General features: G+C 37.9%; 1 protein-coding gene and 1 long non-coding RNA gene across 7 annotated transcripts in view; one reads left to right on the forward strand and one right to left on the reverse strand.

The window, feature by feature from the left end:
* CPLANE1 (ciliogenesis and planar polarity effector complex subunit 1) overlaps positions 1–20,685 on the reverse strand; it is a 163,189-nt gene that overhangs the window by 74,499 nt on the left and 68,005 nt on the right. For 3 of the 6 annotated variants that reach the window (XM_050794494.1, XM_050794493.1, XM_050794488.1), the window contains 11 exons: positions 15,669–15,778; positions 15,350–15,508; positions 14,549–14,657; positions 13,045–13,345; positions 11,017–11,956; positions 9,120–9,268; positions 7,974–8,140; positions 7,321–7,403; positions 4,961–5,040; positions 3,147–3,224; positions 635–830 (listed from right to left, as the gene is read on the reverse strand). In XM_050794494.1, coding sequence (XP_050650451.1) covers positions 635–830; positions 3,147–3,224; positions 4,961–5,040; positions 7,321–7,403; positions 7,974–8,140; positions 9,120–9,268; positions 11,017–11,956; positions 13,045–13,345; positions 14,549–14,657; positions 15,350–15,508; positions 15,669–15,778 — 2,372 coding nt within the window. The remainder of the gene's footprint in view (positions 1–634; positions 831–3,146; positions 3,225–4,960; positions 5,041–7,320; positions 7,404–7,973; positions 8,141–9,119; positions 9,269–11,016; positions 11,957–13,044; positions 13,346–14,548; positions 14,658–15,349; positions 15,509–15,668; positions 15,779–20,685) is intronic. The other 3 variants (XM_050794492.1, XM_050794491.1, XM_050794489.1) reach the window with 3 other exon arrangements.
* LOC126957096 (uncharacterized) lies at positions 4,458–7,967 on the forward strand. Its single transcript, XR_007726642.1, has 3 exons — positions 4,458–4,531; positions 7,533–7,574; positions 7,864–7,967. It is a non-coding gene; the product is annotated as an uncharacterized LOC126957096 (long non-coding RNA).

Here is a 20,685-nt window from a genome sequence, read left to right on the forward strand (position 1 = left end):
AATGAGCAGAGGTTTAGATCTGAGGGAAACTAATGTTTCTAAAAAGGTAAATAATTAACCATTGTTGGTAAACAGAAAAAAAGGATAGCCAGGTATGATGAAAGTCAAAGTGAACGGTAATTTGAAATGCAGCTGACAGTTTCAACTCAAGTACAAGAAATATGGATAAGAAATATGTGATAGTGTCAGCTGGAAAATAAGCCTTGGATACTTCTAAGTAGGAGCCCACTGATCTGGTTTGATTACTCCCCACCTCACTTTTGTAAGCAGCTGCATCCCAAAGAGCTCAGTAAAAAGAAGTCATTGTGAGAAGTAGGTAGCTTAGCCTAGACCTCTAGGCCCTAGAGTTATGAACTTTTTTTTTCCTAGTAGAGTTGGCGGTCTCACTATGTTGCCCAAGCTGGTTTCAAACTCCTGGCCTCAAGCAATCCTCCTACCTTGACCTCCCAAAGTGCTGGGATTACAAATGTGAGCCACTGAGCCCAATCAGTTACAAACATTTGAATGAAAAGTACCCAAAGCAGAGAAATGCTTGTGATATAATTTTAACTTGTCAATTTCTGGAAATCTGTTAATATTTTAAAACCCTACATGTACACTATGTGTAGATTTACTTTTATAGAGATGTGCTTACCTGAACTAATTTAAACATTTCATCTTGGAGCATCTGCCTAACGGACTCTGAACAATCTGGTAACTGAGCCCTGCATTCATTTCTCTGGGTCTTCTGAGGTGTTGGAACAGGTGGTTGTGAAGCAACACTGACTCCATTTGATGATATCAGAGGTGGAACGGAGGAAGATTTGTCTTTATATGTAGAAATCTGTGCACTATGTGGAAAGCATTTAAATAAAAAACATGCATTAATTGACAAAAAACAAACTGAATGTCTATGATCTGAATATTCTGATCCCACTTTTGTCTTCCAATTTAAAGGTTATTCTGGTAGTTTTCTAGAAATTTAAACCCTAAAGCCTTTCTCTCTAATGCCCGTCAGCCCCCAGACACATTCGTCATCAGCTCAATTTTCATCTTTATTAAGGGACTGTCTAGTCAGTGATGAGCTCCTTCACAGGGTGTTGCAAACCCAAGAGCTGACATGTATTTTACTTGCCTGGTCCCTGTGGACATCTAAATTTGAGACCTGTGGAATCATTCTGACTAACTGTACAGACTTCATAATTTGTAATTTTGTTTAGAAATATGTTTTTGACTAAAATTAATGAACCAGCATAGAGTTAAGAAAACTAGGGAAAAAATAGGATTAAAAAATTTAATTCTAGGATCAGTAGAGAAAACTACTGTTTATTATCATTAAATGTGAAACAACAGTACTGTGAACATTTCATTTCCAAGCAAACCTCAGAGTTTAAATGTATTATAAACCCTAATAAAAATGCTTATTTACAAACAAAAATTAAGGATCAAAGCAAGGTGTTTAGCTGTTTTTGTTTTTTTTTTTTTTAACAAAATGACTGTTGGGGAATTGACTATCTCAAACAAATGACTCATAACAAAATGACTATCTCAAACATAGCAGATACTCAAAGTTTTCTACATTTTATAAACTAAGCAACAGAGCAGGCAATTATCAGATTCAAATAGATCATTATTTCCAAAAAATAAAAGAACATATTAAATTTCATATAGACTTATTTAGGTTTACACTCATTCCCATCTGGCAATTATATTTGCCTTTTACTGAGCATCTAACACACCCAATAAAAAGCTTTATTTGGCAAATTCACAAAAAAATAGGCATTACAGGCCAGGCGCGGTGGCTCAAGCCTGTAATCCCAGCACTTTGGGAGGCCGAGACGGATGGATCACGAGGTCAGGAGATCGAGACCATCCTGGCTAACACGGTGAAACCCCGTCTCTACTAAAAAATACAAAAAAAAAACTAGCCGGGCGAGGTGGCTGGCGCCTGTAGTCCCAGCTACTCGGGAGGCTGAGGCAGGAGAATGGCGTGAACCCGGGAGGCGGAGCTTGCAGTGAGCTGAGATCCGGCCACGGCACTCCAACCTGGGCAACAGAGCGAGACTCCGTCTCAAAAAAAAAAAAAAAAAAAAAAAAAATTGGCATTACAATTGATCTGCCTTTTCTTTTTTTGCCAAAGTGAAAGCTTTGAGTGTTGCTCCTTGAGAATCATGTTTCTCACAGCTGCTACCAGCCTCCACTGTCCCCAGCTTTCTTAGCTGGGTGACGAGCGAGTTAGTTGCCCAGTGACAGGGATCTGGAATCTAAAGAGTGAACTGGAGACAAAGAAGGTTTAGGAGGCACCCTGTGGGGACTGGGTTCCTGAAGTGTAATGGAAGAGGGCATGGGTTTCAGGCTGGCTCCTCTTCAGGCATTCCTAGTAAAGCCACAAGGGGCTCTAGGGCTGTAGAGGTTCCCGTTGAGCACAGGGTGGGTGCATTCATGCTTGCACAAGTCACTGGCACTCAAGAAGGCCTTGGGACAGTAGGGGCAGATGTAGGGGTAAATTGAGTTGTAGGTACAGCTGGATGTGCACAGCCCAGCCCAGGCTCAGAAGCTCTTTAAACTGAGTGCAACGAAAGGGCCGGATATGGGTGTGAGCACTCATGCAGACACAACAATATTTTGTGAAGGTCTCCTTGCACAAACAGATTTGCCCATTTTAAAACAACTTTATTGGGCTTTGCTTTCAACAGGTCTCAAGGAGATTGATTCTAACTATGAAAATTTTTTTCTGAGGTAAAGCTGTGCTATATTTTCTTCCTATTTCTGCAAGACTTCTAAACACTAAGCACTCTGTTCAAAAGAACTGGATGAATCTGTTCTATGAGAGAATTAAAAGCATTTCAAACACTGTAAGAAATCACTTAGAAGCTGAAAATGAGCAACAACTTCATCTTTCAATAATATATCACTACTTTTTTTCAGAAAAGACTGTTCTAACATAGTTCCTGTATAACTTTAAAATACAATCGCTAGTGGAAACTCAGTAAAGATGTCAGATATGCATGCTTATGCTGCTCTTTCAGTGTTTTATGTTGCTTTTATTTTCTTAGTTTTTAGTCAAAATGCAACAATTGTTTCAAAAATGGTACAGTTGGCATATTTTCACTCTGATTTGTAAAACACAACTATTTTTAAATGGTACAGTAGGCAAAACTTCTTACCTAGAAATGTCCGAACTTGTATCTACTTGCGTTGATTGAGGTGTGGTATGCTCAGGATGTGAAAAGGCTTCGATCATACTATCAATAAAAATTAATAGGTGATTAGGAAGCAAGATATTCTTTGCATTATCTAAGGTACGAGTGATCTGTGCTCAGCCATCTAAGAGTCTAAACATCCTCTAATCTTCTATAATGTTTAGCTCATAATCACAATCTGTTTACATTTGTCTCCATAGCAATTAGTAACAGACCTAAGCAAAAGCAAAAAAAATATGTCTGGATGACTTAAAACACCACTTAAATACTGCTGACTGCTCAGCAATGAAAACAACAGAACCCAAAATGAGGGGACATGAGGTTAGCTAAGACCCAAATTTCACCTATAGAAGAGGCAGACACTTTGCTCAGAACACTAGAGCCCACTGACACATTTGAAACTGTAAAGAGGCTGGGCATGGTGGCTCACGCCTGTGATCCCAGCACTGTGGGAGGCCGAGGCAGATGGATCTCCTGAGCTCAGGAGTTTGAGACCGGCCTAGGTGACATGGTGAATCCCATCTTTACGAGAAATACAAAAAAATTAACTAGGCATGGTGGTGCGCACCTGCAGTCCCAGCTACTCAGGAGGCTGGGGCAGGAGGATGGCTTGATCCTGGGAGGTGGAGGTTGCAGTGAGCCAAGATTGCACCACTGCACTCTACCCTGGGCAACAGAGCAAGACCCTGTTTCCGAAAACAACAACAACAACAACAAGAAAAAAGAAACTGTAAAGTTTAGTATTTATCTTATCTCTCTCTTTTCTTGGGTAATTTTCCTAAGGAATAGTTTTTATGAATAGAAGTATCTAAATTACTTGTAAAGGCACATAGTATTAAATATATTCTTTGTAATTGTCCACAGAAAACCTAACAAAATTTGTATACTGAAAAGAAAAAGAAAATCTAATTATGTTGCCTTTTTTTTTTTTTTTGAAACGGAGTCTTGCTCTGTCGCTCAGGCAGGAGTGCAGTGGCACGATCTTGGCTCACTGCAAGCTCCGCCTCCCCGGTTCATGCCATTTTCCTGCCTCAGCCTCCCGAGTAGCTGGAACTATAGGCACCCGCCACCACGTCCGGCTAGTTTTTTATATTTTTAGTAGAGACAGGGTTTCACCGTGTTAGCCAGGACGGTCTCGATCTCTTGATCTCATGATCCACCCGCCTCGGCCTCCCAAAATGCTGAGATTACAGGCATGAGCCACCGCACCTGGCCATGTTGCCTTTCTTATCTAAGGGAATTCTAAAATTCTAGAACTTCTAAAATTCTAAAGATTTAGAAATATGTCCAAACTGCAACACATGAAAACTGCCTTCAGCTCTCCTTGAAGCAATAAGCTAGCCGGCAGTGTAAGTGTACATCATAGCCCTAATGAATAGTGTATAGTAATCACCACGACAGTGAAAGATTTTATACATACATAAAATAATTCATAATGGTTCTTTATTTGATTCAATAAATATGGAATAAGTATGAAAAGTGGTTCCCTAATTAGCAGCTAAATAAGCTTTGGCCCATTTACAGCTTTATTTTGATAAGGCTGATAGTGATGAGAGAACAAAAGGCATTTTAGAGATCATTATTTATTTTGCTCTATCAATACATAGAAGTATAACATTTACCAAAAATCATTTTACCATAACTATAAGCTGAAGTTACAGTTTCAGTAGAAACACAATACCACCCTAAATCATGTATTGTAAATTATGAAGGAAAAAAGCTGAAAGCTTCACTGAAGTAACCAGAGACAATCACTGTCATACTTTTTTCCCCCTTACCCTTTCTGTTCAGTCGATTTTTCCTCCGTATTTGTCTCCAGTGGTTCTTCCCTTTGACACTGAACCTCTTCTGTGAACTCCTTTTAAAATTGATAGTATGCAAAAAGAAAACAGGTAAAACAAATAGGTATTACTGTCTTGAGTATTTTCAGTCTCATATTAGCTGCTTAACCAGAGTAACAACAGTCTACAAGCAAGTGAGAAATCACACATTAAAATGTACTCCCAGTCTTGCTCTGACCAAATCTTTATACTGTGTGAACTGCCTCCAGTCTGCCACACTGGGCTATTGAGCATGCTAAGTTACAAAGACAAGACTGTGTCAATAGACTAACACACTGTAAATTATATACATATAACACTACATGATTGTTCATTTCCCTGCAAAAACAACTATAAAACCAGGAAAAATGAATCCATTTTAAAAGAATTGTTACAAGGCAGGTGGATCACTTGAGGTCAGGAGGTCAAGATCAGCCTGGCCAAGATGGTGAAACTCTATCTCTACAAAAATTACAAAAAATTAGTCAGGCACGGTGCCGCATGCCTGTAGTCCCAGCTACTTGGGAGGCTGAGGCAGAATTGCTTAAACCTGGGAGGCTGAAGCTGCAGTTAGCCAAGATCACACCACTACACTTCAGCCTGGGCAACAGAGCAAGACTGTCTCAAACATAAAAATAATAATAATAAAGAACTGTTACAACAGATAGGGCACAGTGGCTCACACCTGTAATTTCAGCACTTTGAGAGGCTGAGGCTAGGAGTTCAGGACCAGCCTAAGCAACATAGCAAAGCCCAGTCTCTACAAAAAAATGTTTTTAAAAAAATTAGCTGGACATAGTGGTGCGCACCTATAGTAGGACCCAGCTACTTGGGAGGCTGAGGCAAGAGGATGACTTTATTCCAGGAATTCCAGGCTGCAGTGATCCACGATTGTGCCACTGCACTCCAGCTTGGGCAAAAGAGCAAGACCCTCATCTCAAAAACAAAAAACAAAAAACAAAAAACAGAACTGTTACAATAATTGGAAATGTCTATGTTCCCCCTGGAAATTCAATGTATAGAGTTTTGAGAAAAATAATACCAAAAGCATATATATGTATAAAAAGTACAGCTGAAATATACTTTTTTTTTTTTTTTTTTTTTTTTTTTTTTTTTTGAGACGGAGTCTCGCTCTGTCGCCCAGGCTGGAGTGCAGTGGCGCGATCTCGGCTCACTGCAAGCTCCGCCTCCCGGGTTCACGCCATTCTCCTGCCTCAGCCTCCCGAGTAGCTGGGACTACAGGCGCCCACAACCGCGCCCGGCTAATTTTTTGTATTTTTAGTAGAGACGGGGTTTCACCGTGGTCTCGATCTCCTGACCTTGTCATCCGCCCGCCTCAGCCTCCCAAAGTGCTGGGATTACAGGCGTGAGCCACCGCGCCCGGCTGAAATATACTTTTTAATTTTTTTTTTTTAAAGACAGGGTCTCACTCTGTTGCTCAGGCTGGAATGTACTAGCACAATAGAGCTCACTACAGCCTCAAACTCCTGAAGTCAAATGATCCTCCCACCTCAGCCTTCCAAGTAGCTGAGACTACTACAGGCACATGCCACCATGCCTGGCTATTTTTTAATTTTTCGTAGAGATGGAGTCTTGTTCTCTTGAGCAGGCTGGTCCAAAACTCCTGGGCTCAAGCAATCCTCCCGCCTCAGCCTCCCAAAGTGCAGGGATTACAGGTATCAGTTGCCATGCTTGGCCATACTTCCATACTTTTTTTTTTTTTTTTTTTTTTTTTTTTTTGAGATGGAGTCTCGCTCTGTCGCCCAGGCTGGAGTGCAGTGGCCGGATCTCAGCTCACTGCAAGCTCCGCCTCCCGGGTTCACGCCATTCTCCTGCCTCAGCCTCCCGAGTAGCTGGGACTACAGGCGCCCGCCACCTCGCCCGGCTAGTTTTTTTTATTTTTTTTAGTAGAGACGGGGTTTCACCGTGTTAGCCAGGATGGTCTCGATCTCCCGACCTCGTGATCCGCCCGTCTCGGCCTCCCAAAGTGCTGGGATTACAGGCTTGAGCCACCGCGCCCGGCCCCATACTTTTTAAATAAAGGACACGTTTGCTACTCTTGATTAAATAAATTTGCTGAAGCAGTTTATGGCATGAAAATTTCATTGCCTGAAATTGTTGGACATGTTACTATACTGTACTAGAATTTCAGGGAAAGAAAAATGCCACACAGCATGGCTATATTCTACAACCCATAGTGCATTTTTAAGAGCTAGCCTTGCTTTGATATATTTAATAACAATGAATAAAAACATGTATAATTTAAACACTACACAAAATGAAAGATGAATAATTGTATCCACTATTTATTGACTTACTTCTTCTAACTGCTGTGGTAAAGTCATCATGCAAATGCCAAGATTGGGACTTCTGAAACCTCCAACAGATTCTTTAATGTCTTCTAGCAATAAGGAAAGATGAAAAGAAAACTGATCATTAAAAAAATTAAACTATTGACTTTTTAGGGGGCTCAGGGAATATTACCAGAAACAATATAATGACAGAAATATTTTCTATCCTTTTTATAAAGGCAGTCTTTGAAAACACCTGGAGTCTCTTCCATCTTCATCAGGTAAATTCCAGATAAGCCTTGAGAGGCCTTATTATTCAGTATGTTTAACTCTATGTAGTGCTCTGAGAGTTTGTGTTTTAAGGAAGACTGCTGGGGAGAGGTTTGTAGAGTTGCTTCACAGAAATTAAGAGACCATAATTATTACATAAGCAGCACAACAGGCCCAACAATTGTAAAAGAGCACCAACATAAAAATACCTTAGATCTTCTTGGTTTTATCAAAACCAAAATTAGAGTTAATATGTTCAATGTTTCATAAATATTTAATTCTCTTAATTTTTCATTTTAGGCTCCTGTAAACACACTTACGTGGCAGACTAAATAAGTTATCTCAGATAATATTATTTACCAATTTCAAATTAATAAAGCCAAAAAAATAGATTATCTAAATAAACTGACCTTCATAGTCTGATATGTGCATATCCATTTCCTCTTTTGTAAATGCTTGTACTTCTAAAAGATTCTCATCAATATCTATAAATTCTTTTTTAGTATTATGAATGACGGAAATAATCTCAACATTGATTTCTTTTATATCAGGATTTTTTGCTTCAGTTGGCATTCTACTGAAAAAAATGCAGCAACTAAAATTACAACTACTCTTGGAGATAAAGAGCTACTTTACATTATAATTCAGTTTTTGTTTTTGTTTTTTTTTGAGATGGAGTCTCGCTCTCCCGCCCAGGCTGGAGTGCAATGGCGCAATCTTGACTTAATTCAGTTTTTTAAAAACAAATATTTATAAAATCTTTCTTAAAAAAATTCTGATACATAGAAGCTCAGTTAAAGATTGTTCAGTAGGCCAGGTTCCGTGGCTCATGCCTGTAATGCCAGCACTTTGGGAGGCCGAGGCGGGTGGATCACCTGAGGTCGGGAGTTCGAGACCAGCCTGACCAACATGGAGAAACCCCGTCTCTACCAAAAATACAAAATTAGCTGGGAGTGGTGGCACATGCCTATAATCCCAGTTACTAGGGAGGCTGAGGCAGGAGAATTGCTTGAACCTGGGAGGCGGAGGTTGCGGTGAGCCAAGATTGCACTCCAGCCTGGGCAACGAGAGTGAAACTCCGTCTCAAAAAAAAAAAAAAAAAAAAGATTGTTCAGTAAATAACTAAACATCCTAGTTTTTATTTATTCAAATGATTGGAATAATTTCAACTTATCTAAAATTATCATTCTCACAAAGGACTATTCATGCTATAATGGCTTTTGCCTTGGGAATCAAAGCTATGTTACTCCTAGCATTGCTTCATATATAAAAATGGACGAAAGGATTAGTTCAACTTCTGATATGGGAAATAAATTGATAAAGGAATCTCTCAGGATGAATTAATTGCTGTCTCAGAAAATATAAGCTAGACCAAGAGGGAAAAAATACAATTTGCAATGAATTGTTAAAGCACCTCAGAAAGCTTACTGCCTGTTCCTCTACTTCAAAAAATGCTCATTCCTTTAACTTTCAAGGGTTTGATTCTTCCCTTTAAGCCCAAAGGCCATCAAACCAGGTGTCTTATATTGAAAAGAAGAGTATAATCAGCAACTTACTTCAAGATATTTTGACAAGATTTATTCTGACCATTTCTTTCCTCTGTTCCACCTGGAGTTGCTACTGCAACTGAACCGCCAGCATCTGATTTGCTCTCCCTTTCAATACTGGGTCCAACCTGACACCGAGTGTCACGATTCTCTACCATCTAAAGCAAACCATTTACAGTATTTAGTATTTATTGAACCCTTTATTTTTCACCATATTTTAAAATTATTCATTCTTTCTACAGGAATTCTGAATAATCCTCTTATTCATTTATCAAATATTTACTGCATTTCCACAACTCAATATTTGTTGCTGAAGCAATGATCAAGTCTTTATTCTAACTGGAAAAGCAAATCTGACTACCTAAATAGTATTCAAAAGAAATCAGCCTTACACATTTGCAAGGGATATTGTCATTGTTTTCAGGCCACAAAACAGTGGCAAAAAAATTATAATATTCTCATTTCATTCCCTTTGCTATATCATAAAGACATTCAGTAGTTATTTCAAAATGACATAGTAAACAAAAATACATGCAGCTAAAAACACAAGGTACGTATCCCTTTTGTCTCAATTAAAATTTCCATATATATTACCTAGAAATACAAATTTCAAGGATGACAAATATCACAGTATCATATAAACTGTATACCTTATGATAACAGAAACCAATCTCAAGGAAAAAAAAGAGGACTGGTGTGGTGGCTCACGCCTATAATCCCAACATTTTGAGAGGCTGAGTTAGGAAGATCACTTGAGCCCAGGAGTTTGAGACCAGTTTGGGTAACAAAGGGAAATTCTAAAAAATTTAAAAATTAGCCAGGCATAGTGGCATGAGCCTGTGGTCCCAGCTGCTTGGGAGATTCAGGTGGAAGGATCACGTGAGCCCAGAAAGTCAAGGCTACAGGCAGCTCTGATCCTAAGACTGCACTCCAGCCTAGGTGATAAAGCAAGACTCTGGACCAGGCGCAGTGGCTCACACCTGTAATCCCAGCACTTTGGGAGGCCGAGGCGGGTGGATCACGAGGTCAGGAGTTCAAGACCAGCCTGGCGAATACGGTGAAACCCCGTTTCTACTAAAAAATACAAAAATTAGTCAGGCGTGGTGGCACGCACCGGTAGTCCCAGCTACTCGCAAGGCTGAGGCAGGAGAATTGCTTGAATTCAGGAGGCAGAGGTTGCAGTGAGCTGAGATCTTGCTACTGCACTCCAGCCTGGGTGACAGAGTGAGACTCCATCTCAAAAAAAAAAAAAAAAAAAAAAAAAGCAAGACTCTGTCTCAAAAAATAAATAAGTAAAAAATAAAACAAATTCACATACACACACACACACACACACACACATGCGCGCATTCACATCCTTCAGCCTAGAATAAACTACTTTGGAATAAAGGCACTTGCCATTGACTAGGGAAGAAAGAATAGTTAATTAAACACTAACTCCTCTACTGACTCCCATCTGCCTTTCTGGGTTTGATTCTTCAACCTCTTCTGGCCTGAGAGTATAAGAAAAACAATCCACTAATGGACTTGATGAGACATCAGTAATTAAAACTAGAGAGCTACCTAGTCCTTCATCTGAACCAAAACCTGAAACCAAAGAGAGAAATAATATAACTGTAATACCACTTGTAATATCACTAAAATTATCTCCTTCCCCTTTTTCTTTTTTATAAATACACACAAAACTTCAAAACCTCACAGCCTCTCTGAAAAGCACGTTCACTTTAACTATTGTTAAGAATTAAAGGAACCACTAGAAGAAAAAAATAGGAGATACTGATTATAATCAACATTGTCATTAATTTTCTATTATTTAATGATTCTTTAATAGATGGGAAATGTAAACATAGTTTTAATCTAAAATGAGAATTCTCGTTTGTATGTAATGAACAATTGATATGCTTACCTGAATAATGGCATTTTTTGCCTTATATGTAGCAAAATAGGGTTGTTCCAAAAGCCATAATGATGTAAGAATGGCAGCTGTAGAGGTCTTTACACGAATTACTGGACTGTACTCAGAGGACGACTCAGTTATACCAGAATCACAGAGTAGTCTTCTATTAGACCACCTTATCATCCATTCCAGCAGTCTTCCTATACTGCCAAATGTGTTTAGTGCTAAAGGAAGATCTTCTTGAGGGTTAATATCATTGCACTGAATAGCTTTGAAAATACATCTTCTAGTTTTAATGGACTTGGGAGTCCAAAAAATGTTGTTTGATGATCTCTGGATTAGACATTTTTCTCTAGTGTCATCTTGTATTTTGTAAATTGACTTTTGTTTTAAACCAAATAATCCACTCATTCGTTCATTCTTATTGACTTCATTCAAAGGATATTCTAAAAAAGGTTTGATCCCTTGATTAACCAGTACCGATGATGAAAGTTCCTGGTTTTCTAAATGCATGCCATATTCATCATTTAAAGAGGATGATTTTTCTGATTCATAGGACTCAGGAGCAACAACAAAGCAAGAACCAGCTCTAAACACATTCTGGCTTTTAGTTTTGCTCTGACGTCGTTTTAATGTTGTATGTACATCAAAAAGTAAAGAATTAAGTTCATGTTCTCTAAGTGTTCCAGAAAAACTGGTTAGAAATGGAATTCCAGCATCCCTGGAATAAGGTAGGTCTCTTTCAAGAATGTAACTCAAAAAGAGATCAAGGAATTTAATATATTCATCATCGTCACGTTCAAATTCCCAAACACCTATTACAGGAAGTGTATTTTGTGATAACTTTTCATGATCTTCTTTCTTTGTAGGATTTTCCTTCTGATTACACATTTTCTTTTTATCAGTGAGCTTACCAATCGATGTTAATTCCATGTGATTTGGGGCATTTCTACAGAAAAAAATAAAATAAAATAAGACAGAATTAAAGATCATTTAATCACTAAAACTGATATTAGAATTGACATGAAAAATTCTCTCCAATGATTAAGTCATGTATATTTTGTGTGCCTTGATTACATATATTTCAAATGAGGGAGTGGGACTAAATGATTTCTAAGTGTTTTCAAGAGTGGAACATTTCTACGAGATCAAAAAAAATTAATATCAAAAGGGAAAATTTGTATTAGAAGAGATTAAAATGTGTCCACAGAAATTTCACTATAAAAGAACATGAATGATTTTTCTGTGGGTAAAAAAAAAAAAAATAGTCCTCTAATGGGTCAGATTTTAGGAATACAAAGTCAACAAAAACTCCAAGCCACTGATACACAACAAAATTTAGGATTTCTTTTCTTGCATCTGCCCGCTCAGCTCCCCTAATACCATGTGTAACAAGCAAGACTGTCCTTTTTTGTTTTACCACACAAAATTAGGAACTTTTTCTAAACACTTTTAGCTGCTATGAAACCAGTTAGGCAGATACCTTAACTGCCCAACCACAATTCCTTTTAAATGTTTCTTCTTAGCGTGGTTCTTAGGGCAGAACACAGATCCTTAGTTCCCTCAGTAAGAGAACAGGTATTGGCCACTTGGGCTGAAAGCATCCCATCCCTTCTGCTTGAGGCAATTGCCTTCCCTGAAATATTTCCCTTAAAAATATTAAGGAAATTTAAGGAAAAATTTTCCTTAAAAATAATATGGCTAACTCAGTAACCCAAAACTATTTAAGTCTAAAGATAACTTTAAAAAACTGAAAGTCCTCCAGTGAAGCGTAGAATTTCATCTACTCCTCTGATTTTATAATTTCAGATGGCAAAATTATTTCATATATCAATAATACTTAAAGTAAATTTTCGAATGTACAGTCTCATTCTATACTCCTAATATTCTTATGAGTGGAGGGGGTGGCACTTATCATTCATATGATTAATAGTGCAATCTGTGAGGGTTGCTGGGACCAGAAATCAGCTCATCAGATGCCTGAAAGCTACTTTTCAAAGGAAGTGAATGCCTGTTATTAAAAGATCTCAATTGTACCTTTGATAGATATTTATCCTACTTTTTTCTTCAACCGACAAAGCTTCAGAGAATGTATCTGCCGTATCTGCATCACTGTGAACCATAGAATTCCCAAGTTCTGTGAGTGTACTTCTGCTCAAACTAGTCCCCAGGGAAAATCTGTCAAAACCTGGAGCCTCATCTGGTTTCTCTTCTTCAATTGGTTCCCATATATTCAATTCAAAAGAGCCTATATTTCTCCGTACACGTTTTAGAGCTTTCACCCTCACTTTCTGGATAGAATGCATGACAACAGACATCATTTCCTCAGTCTGGGGACCTGGAAAGAAAAGAATAAAAAGTCTTAGTGTTCATTAAAATGTTTCAATTTGAGACATACGGAGACCCAACTCTGGTCCCTCCTGGGGACAAGAAACCTAACTCATGACTTATTTCCACATTCTTATAGGTCGTGTTTTCTTCAGTATTTACTGGAAAGGTATTTTAAAGTAGAGCTGCAGAAGCTAAAGAAGGTCCATTAAAGAACACAATAAAAGAGAACCTAGACCTCAGAAGAAACAGTATGCCCTGGAAAAAAAAACTTTAAGTGATTTAACTGTTTTAAAACTCAGAAGGATAATTATATTTAATAAAAAGAATAACCAATGTTTTTTCCATTCTCACATAGTAGAGAATAAGAGAAAATGAGTATAATTCTAGTCAAAAAAATCAAGAACATTTTTCTTACTACAAGTAATAGGAAACAATAGCAAGGGAAGGTTTTCAAGGCTATCTATAGAAAAATTTTAAAACATTATTTAATACATAAACAGAGTATTTTAAAGGATGTCAAAAAAAGTATTAAGAAAAAGACAAATCACAAATACAATATACTAATAGAATAATACAAAATCACTGGACGTACCTGGACTTAAATACTGAATTATAGTTCTAAAAAGCAGGGTAATTTTAATTCTTTAAAAATTCCACAACGTTGTAAATGTACTTAATATCAATGAATTGTATATTTTAAATGATTAAAATGGTAAATTTTATATTATATGTGTTTTACCCCAATAAGAAATGTGTGTATTCTAATTTTGAAGAACAAAATTAGAAGCATAAATAACCATAAAGGGAAAGGAAAGTTACTTGTTTTCAACAAATACTTGCAATATACAAAGTACTATATGCTCATTTTATATTATGTTATTTAATCCTCTCTGAATACACATCATAAAGCAGGTAATACTATGCCCACTTTACAAATAAAGATATGAGGCTCAGAGAGACTGAGCAACTTGCCTAAAGTCACACAGTTACTGACTGACAGAGCCATGAGCCACAGTCAGCTCCATCTGGTTCCAAAGCAAGAGATTAGTCTTTCTGCAATGGAGAAATGTTTCTACCTTCTCATACTCCTATCTTGAGGAAGAGGCAGAAATACATAGACACATAAGCAACAGTAAATAAATATTTTCAAAACAAAAAGGGAATCTTCCGCAATTTATCTATTAGCTATCTGAGAAACAACAAATAATACCTTTCACAACACAGTGTCTGAGTCTCTGGTGAAGAGAGTGATATTTGTCTCTTAAAGGAACCCTCACATCCTCAGGATAGGGAAATGCTTTCACGAAAATTTCTGCTACCTTCAGAAAAAAATTTTTTTAAGTTTTATGAGAAACAACATTCTTTTTTCTTCCATTCCACAAATATTTTATTTTAACTAAAAATATAAATGCATATTTCTTACTAATCTTTTGAGGTCAGATCACAGCCTCTCCCTGAGCATGAGTCTGCTAATAGGAGTTTTGTATCAACTTACTTTTTTATTTTAAAACACATAATTGACAAAACGTGTATATTCAAGGTGTACGATGTGATGATTTAACATACGTATACATTCTGTGCTGATTTCCACAGTCAAATTAATTAGCACATCCATCAATACACACAGTTACTATTGTAATATCCTCCCTTATCAAATTTCAGGTAAACAATACACTACGATTAACTATAGTCACTACATTGTACATTGGATCCCTAGAACTTAATTCATCTTATAACTGAAAGGTTGTACCCTTTGACCAAGATCTCCCCATTTCCACTACATCCCCAACCTCCGGCAATCACCATTTCACTCTCTGCTTCTGTGAGTTTAAAATTTTTATATTCCACACATAAATGAGATCCTACAGTATTTATCTTTCTGAACCCAGAAGATATTATGCTAAGTGAAATAAGCCAAAGAAAGGCAATATCGTCCTTAATTAAAATTAAATAAAAATCTTTTAAAGTCCCTGATTCTGATGTAGTTTACTTTCACCTACAAGCACATTACCTTTCTGATTGGTGGCAGTTCTCCAATAAGGCTCAAAATTATATCCTGAATAAGTTCTTCCATATTAAAGAACCGAGAGAAAGGCAGCATTCTATAAGCCCATTCCACTGCACTAAGACAGTGCTCAATCATACAAGAATCAAACTCCACTTCAAGGTCCTAAAAGGATATTGAAAAACATTCATTTCTTTTTTAGTTTAGATGGTAGACCAGAATGAGTTCAAAAGCAAGTTTTGCTGCAAACAATAAAATCTTCTTTTAAACAATAATTTCCCAAGTAATGTGTGTTCATTTTTCTTATTTTTGCCCTGGTAAATACCTTTTCTCCCTTTACATTTTCTCTTGCTTTCTGATATTGCCTGCAACTAAGGGATAACTTATCACGGACATGCAGCATCCAACACAGAGCACAAAGTTCCCTGAAGCAACCTAAAGCAGGAACACAGATATGAAAGAAAATTATATGAGTATGTACATTAATATTATAACAACTCCACCTCTGCTGGTCATTTTTTTCAAAGTAAAGGTCTTTATTTCATTAATTATAAAATGAACACATGCATTGTAAATGTATATAAAAATCCTTAACTAAAAATCATGGAGACTGACTTAAAAGTCACTTATTGATATTTATTTATGTTTAAACATTTTTAATACTAAAAACAATTTCTAATAGTAAATAATTTATTAGAAGCAATACAAGTACACAAAGATATATAAAATCATACTATGTTTGCTGCTTTGCAACTAGCTTTTTTTTCACCTACTATATCTTAGATATCTTTTCATGTGCTTTTCATATACTGAGTCTTCTTATTGCCGATACAGTGTTCCATACTATAAACAATGCACGGGCTCACAATCCAGCTATCAAAACTAGTTTTCACTCTTCTGCTAATCTTAAATTTCTATTATAGGTAACATGTGACCAATTAAGTGAAAACCATCTCTCTACCCTACTGTTCTATGGTTAATAGGACCTTTTCAATGGTGTGATGTAGGCTTTGTAGACAGAGCAAGACTTTGTCTCCCAGCTACTTGGAAACCTGAAGTGGGAGGATCGTTTGAGCCGAGGAGTTTGAGACCAGCCTCCATGTTGGTATGGACGTGGTGAAAAGGAAACACTTTTACACTGCTGGTGAAAACGTAAACTAGTACAACCACTATGGAAAACAGTGTGAAGATTCCTTAAAAAACTAAAAGTAGATCCACCATTTGATCCAAACAATCCCACTACTGGGTATCTACCCAGAGGAAAAGAAATCATTATATGAAAAAGACACTTGCACCCGCTTGTTTCTAGCAGCACAACAGCAAGACCGTCTCTGGAAAAAGAAAAATACAGGAACTTTTCCTCTGGAGAAAGAAAGATAATACTCTAAAATTTAACAGTCATTCATTTATGCCTTATTTATTTTTATTTATTTTTTACTTAGTATTATTATTATTTTTGAGATGGAGTCTTGCTCTGTCTTGCCCAGGCTGGAGTGCAGTGGCATGATCTTGGCTCTATGCAGCCTCCACCTCCCAGGTTCAAGCAATTCTCCGGTCTCAGACTCCAAAATAGCTGGGACTACAGGCATGTGCCACCATACCTGGCTAATTTTGTATTTTTAGTAGAGACAGGGTTTCACCATGTGGCCAGGCTGGTCTCCAACTCCTGACTTCAGGTAATCCACCTGCCTTGGATTACAGGTATAAGCCACCGCACCCAGCCTATGCCTTAATTTTTTAAATAAGCCTTATTTTTACAATAAACTGACTTTTATATTAGTAGTCAGTATGTTCATTTTCTTTAGGGAGTTATTTAGTATGTTTTTAAAATAAATATTACAAAGTCAAAAAGAACAGTTTGACATTATAGAAAGTGAGGAGAAAGCAGGTCTTCTACACATTCTATTCATCCCAATAGTGAGAGAGGATGGTGGGTACACGGCCCCAGGGGGACTATTGGGGTCTCCAGTGAGCATTTTCACACTACAGCCCACCCCACACATCAGATTCTCATAGATTCTGCCAGGGGAGCATGGCCCAATCTTTTGAGAAAGGCATCATTACTAACAGATGTGTTTCATTATTTCATATTTCACACGCAAGCTGGGATAGAACTAAGGCCAAGAACTAGCAAGATACAGTGCAGCAGCATACTAAACAGCGACTCATCTAAAAACACTCCTTATCTGTGTTTTTCAGAGTGTCGATTACAACCTATTATTAATTACTAGGCTATAAAATGAATACAGTGAGTCTCAATCATCTTTTAAAAATAGAATACAATAGAATATATCAAGAGTGCATTGCGGCCGGGTGCAGTGGCTCACGCCTGTAATCCCAGCACTTTGGGAGGACGAGGTGGGTGTATCACCTGAGGTCAGGAGTTCGAGACCAGTCTGGTCAACCTAGTGAAACCCTGTCTCTACTAAAAATACAAAAATTAGCTGGGCGTGGTGGTGTGCACCTGTAATCCCAGCTACTTGGAAGGCTGAGGCAGGAGAATCACTTGAACCAGGGAGGTGGAGATTGCAGTGAGCCAAGATCACGCCATTGCACTCCATCCTGGGTGACAGGCTGAGACTCTGCCTCCAAAAAAAAAAAAAAGAAAAAGAAAAGAAAAGAAGAGTGCACTGCACACAGTAAGAGTAAAGGTAGTTCATTAAATTTTCATTCCAACTTCATATGGGTGTGTGCATGTATAATCTTGCTATAAAATCTGCACTTACTTTAAATCACGGTCAGAAATGTTTGAATACCAAAAAGATGTAATCAACTGAAACCAGAATAGAACAGGTTCTACCAGACAAATGATCTAGTTTCCGCAATAAATAAAGGGCATGAAAAAGAATGGGCGCAAGGAAACTTTTATAGATTAAGACAGACTTATAGGCCAGGCATGGTAGCTCTTGCCTGTAATCCCAGCACTTTGGGAGGTCAAGGAAGGATTGCTTGAGCCCAGGAGTTTGAGACCAGCTTGGGCAACAAAGTGAAGCCCTGTCTTTATGAAAAAATGAAAAAAAAAAAAAATTAACCAGGCCTGGTGGTGTACACCTGTAGTCCCAGCTACTCAGGAGGCTGAGGTAGAAGGATCACTTGAACCTGGGAGGTCAAGGCTGCAGAGAGCTGTGATCACACCATAAAAAGAGAAAGATTTATATATCAACCAAAATGCAATGTGTGGCGGACCTTGATTGGATAGAGATTTTTTAAAAAACTATAGAAAAGACATATTTGAGATTATCAAGTAAATTTAAACATGGGATAGATAATATAGTCAGATGCCACATAATGGCATTCAGGTTAACGACAGACTGCATATACCATGGTGTGCCCATAAGATTATAATGGAGCTGAAAAATTTCTGTGACCTAGAGACATCATGACATCATAGTCCATACATTACTCAGGTGTTTATGGTGACAATTGTATAAACACACCTACTGCACTGCCAGTCATATAAAATCTAGCCCATACAATTATATACAGTACATAATACTTGATAATAATAAACAACTGTTACTGGTTTATGTATTTACTATACCACGTTTTTTATCGTTATTTTAGAGTATACTCCTACTTATTAAAAAAAATAACTGTAAAACAGCCTCAGGCAGGTCCTTCAGGAGTTATTCCAGAAGAAGGCATTGTTGTAAGAGATGACAGCTCCAAGCATGGTATTGCCCCTGAAGACCTTTCAGGAGAACAGGAGGTGAAGGACAGAGATATTGATGATCCTGACCCTATGTAGGCCTAGACTAATGTATATGTTGTGTCTTAGTTTAAAGAAAAAAAAAAATTTAAAGAGTAAAAAATAAACTTCAAATTTTTCAATAGAAAAAATCTTGGCCAAGCGCAGTAGCTCACACCTATAATCCTAGCACTCTGGCAAGCTGAGGTGGGAGGATCGATTGAGGCCAGGAGTTTGAGACCAGCCTGGGCAACATAGTAAGACCATGTCTCCATTTTATAAATAAAAAAAATTAGGCCAGGCGCAGTTGCTCACACCTGTAAACCCAGCACTTTGGGAGGCAGAGGCAGGCGGATTGCTTGAGCTCAGGAGGGCAAGACCAGCCTGGGCAATGTGGTGAAACTCCATCTCTACTAAAAATACAAAAATTAATCAGGTATGGTGGTACACGCCTGTTGTGCCAGCTACTCAGGAGGCTGAGGCAGGAAAAATGCCTGAACCCAGGAGGCAGAGGCTGCAGTGAGCCAAGATGGCACCACTGCACTCCAGTCTGGGTAAGAGACTCCATCTCTACAAAAACTAAAAAATAAATTAGCTGGTACAGTGGCTCATGCCTGTAGTCCCAGTACTCAGGGGCTGAGGTTGGAGAATCCTTTGAGCTCAGGACTTTGAGGTTACAGTGAGCTATGATTATGCCACTGTATGTCTCTTAAGCCAAGTGTGATTACAAGAGTCAAAAAGGTTTTAATTTTTTTAAGTTCATAAAATAAAAACATTACAATAAGCTATGGTTAATTTATTATGGAGGAAAAAATACTTGTAATAAATTTAGTATAGCCTAAGTGTACAGTGTTTATAAAGTCTACAGTAGTGTATAGTAATGTCCGAGGCCTTCAAATCAACTCACCACCCACTCAGTGACTCCCCTGGGGCAAAAACTTCCAGTCCTGTAAGCTCCATTCATGGTAAGTGCCCCACACTTACCATTTTTTAAAATCTTTTATACTGTATTTTTACTGTACCTTTTCAATGTTTAGATATGTTTATATATATAAATACTTACCATTGTGTTAAAATTGCCTACAGTATTCAGTGTAGTCACATTCTGTATTCAGTACTGCAGTATTCAATATGTTAACACTTCTTTTTAGAGACAGGGTCTCACTATGTTGCCTAGGCTGGAGTGCAGTGGCTATTCACAGGTTCAATCATTGCACACAATAGCCCTGAACTCCTAGGCTCAAGCAATCCTTTTGTACAGGTTTGCAGCCTAGAAGCAGAAGGCTATAACACATAGCCTCAGTGTGTACTAGGCTATTTTTGTCTAAGTATACCCTATGATCACACAACAAAATTGTCTAATGACACATTTCTTAGGACATATCCCTATCACTAAGCAGGCCTGACTATATATGATATTAAAGATTTATTGTCCGTTTTGTCAGTCATGATAATAGAATTATGGTTTTAAAAACTACCTCATCTGGGCCAGGCACGGTGGCTCATGCCTGTAATCCCAGCACTTTTGGAGGCCGAGGCGGGCGGATCACGAGGTCAGGAATTCAAGACCAGCCTGACCAACATGGTGAAACTCCACCCTACTAAAAAATACAAAAATTAGCTGGGTGTGGTGACCCGCATCTGTAATCCCAAC

The sequence above is a fragment of the Macaca thibetana genome, chromosome 6 (genome assembly GCF_024542745.1).
Source record: "Macaca thibetana thibetana isolate TM-01 chromosome 6, ASM2454274v1, whole genome shotgun sequence".
In the NCBI taxonomy this organism is placed as follows: domain Eukaryota; kingdom Metazoa; phylum Chordata; class Mammalia; order Primates; family Cercopithecidae; genus Macaca; species Macaca thibetana.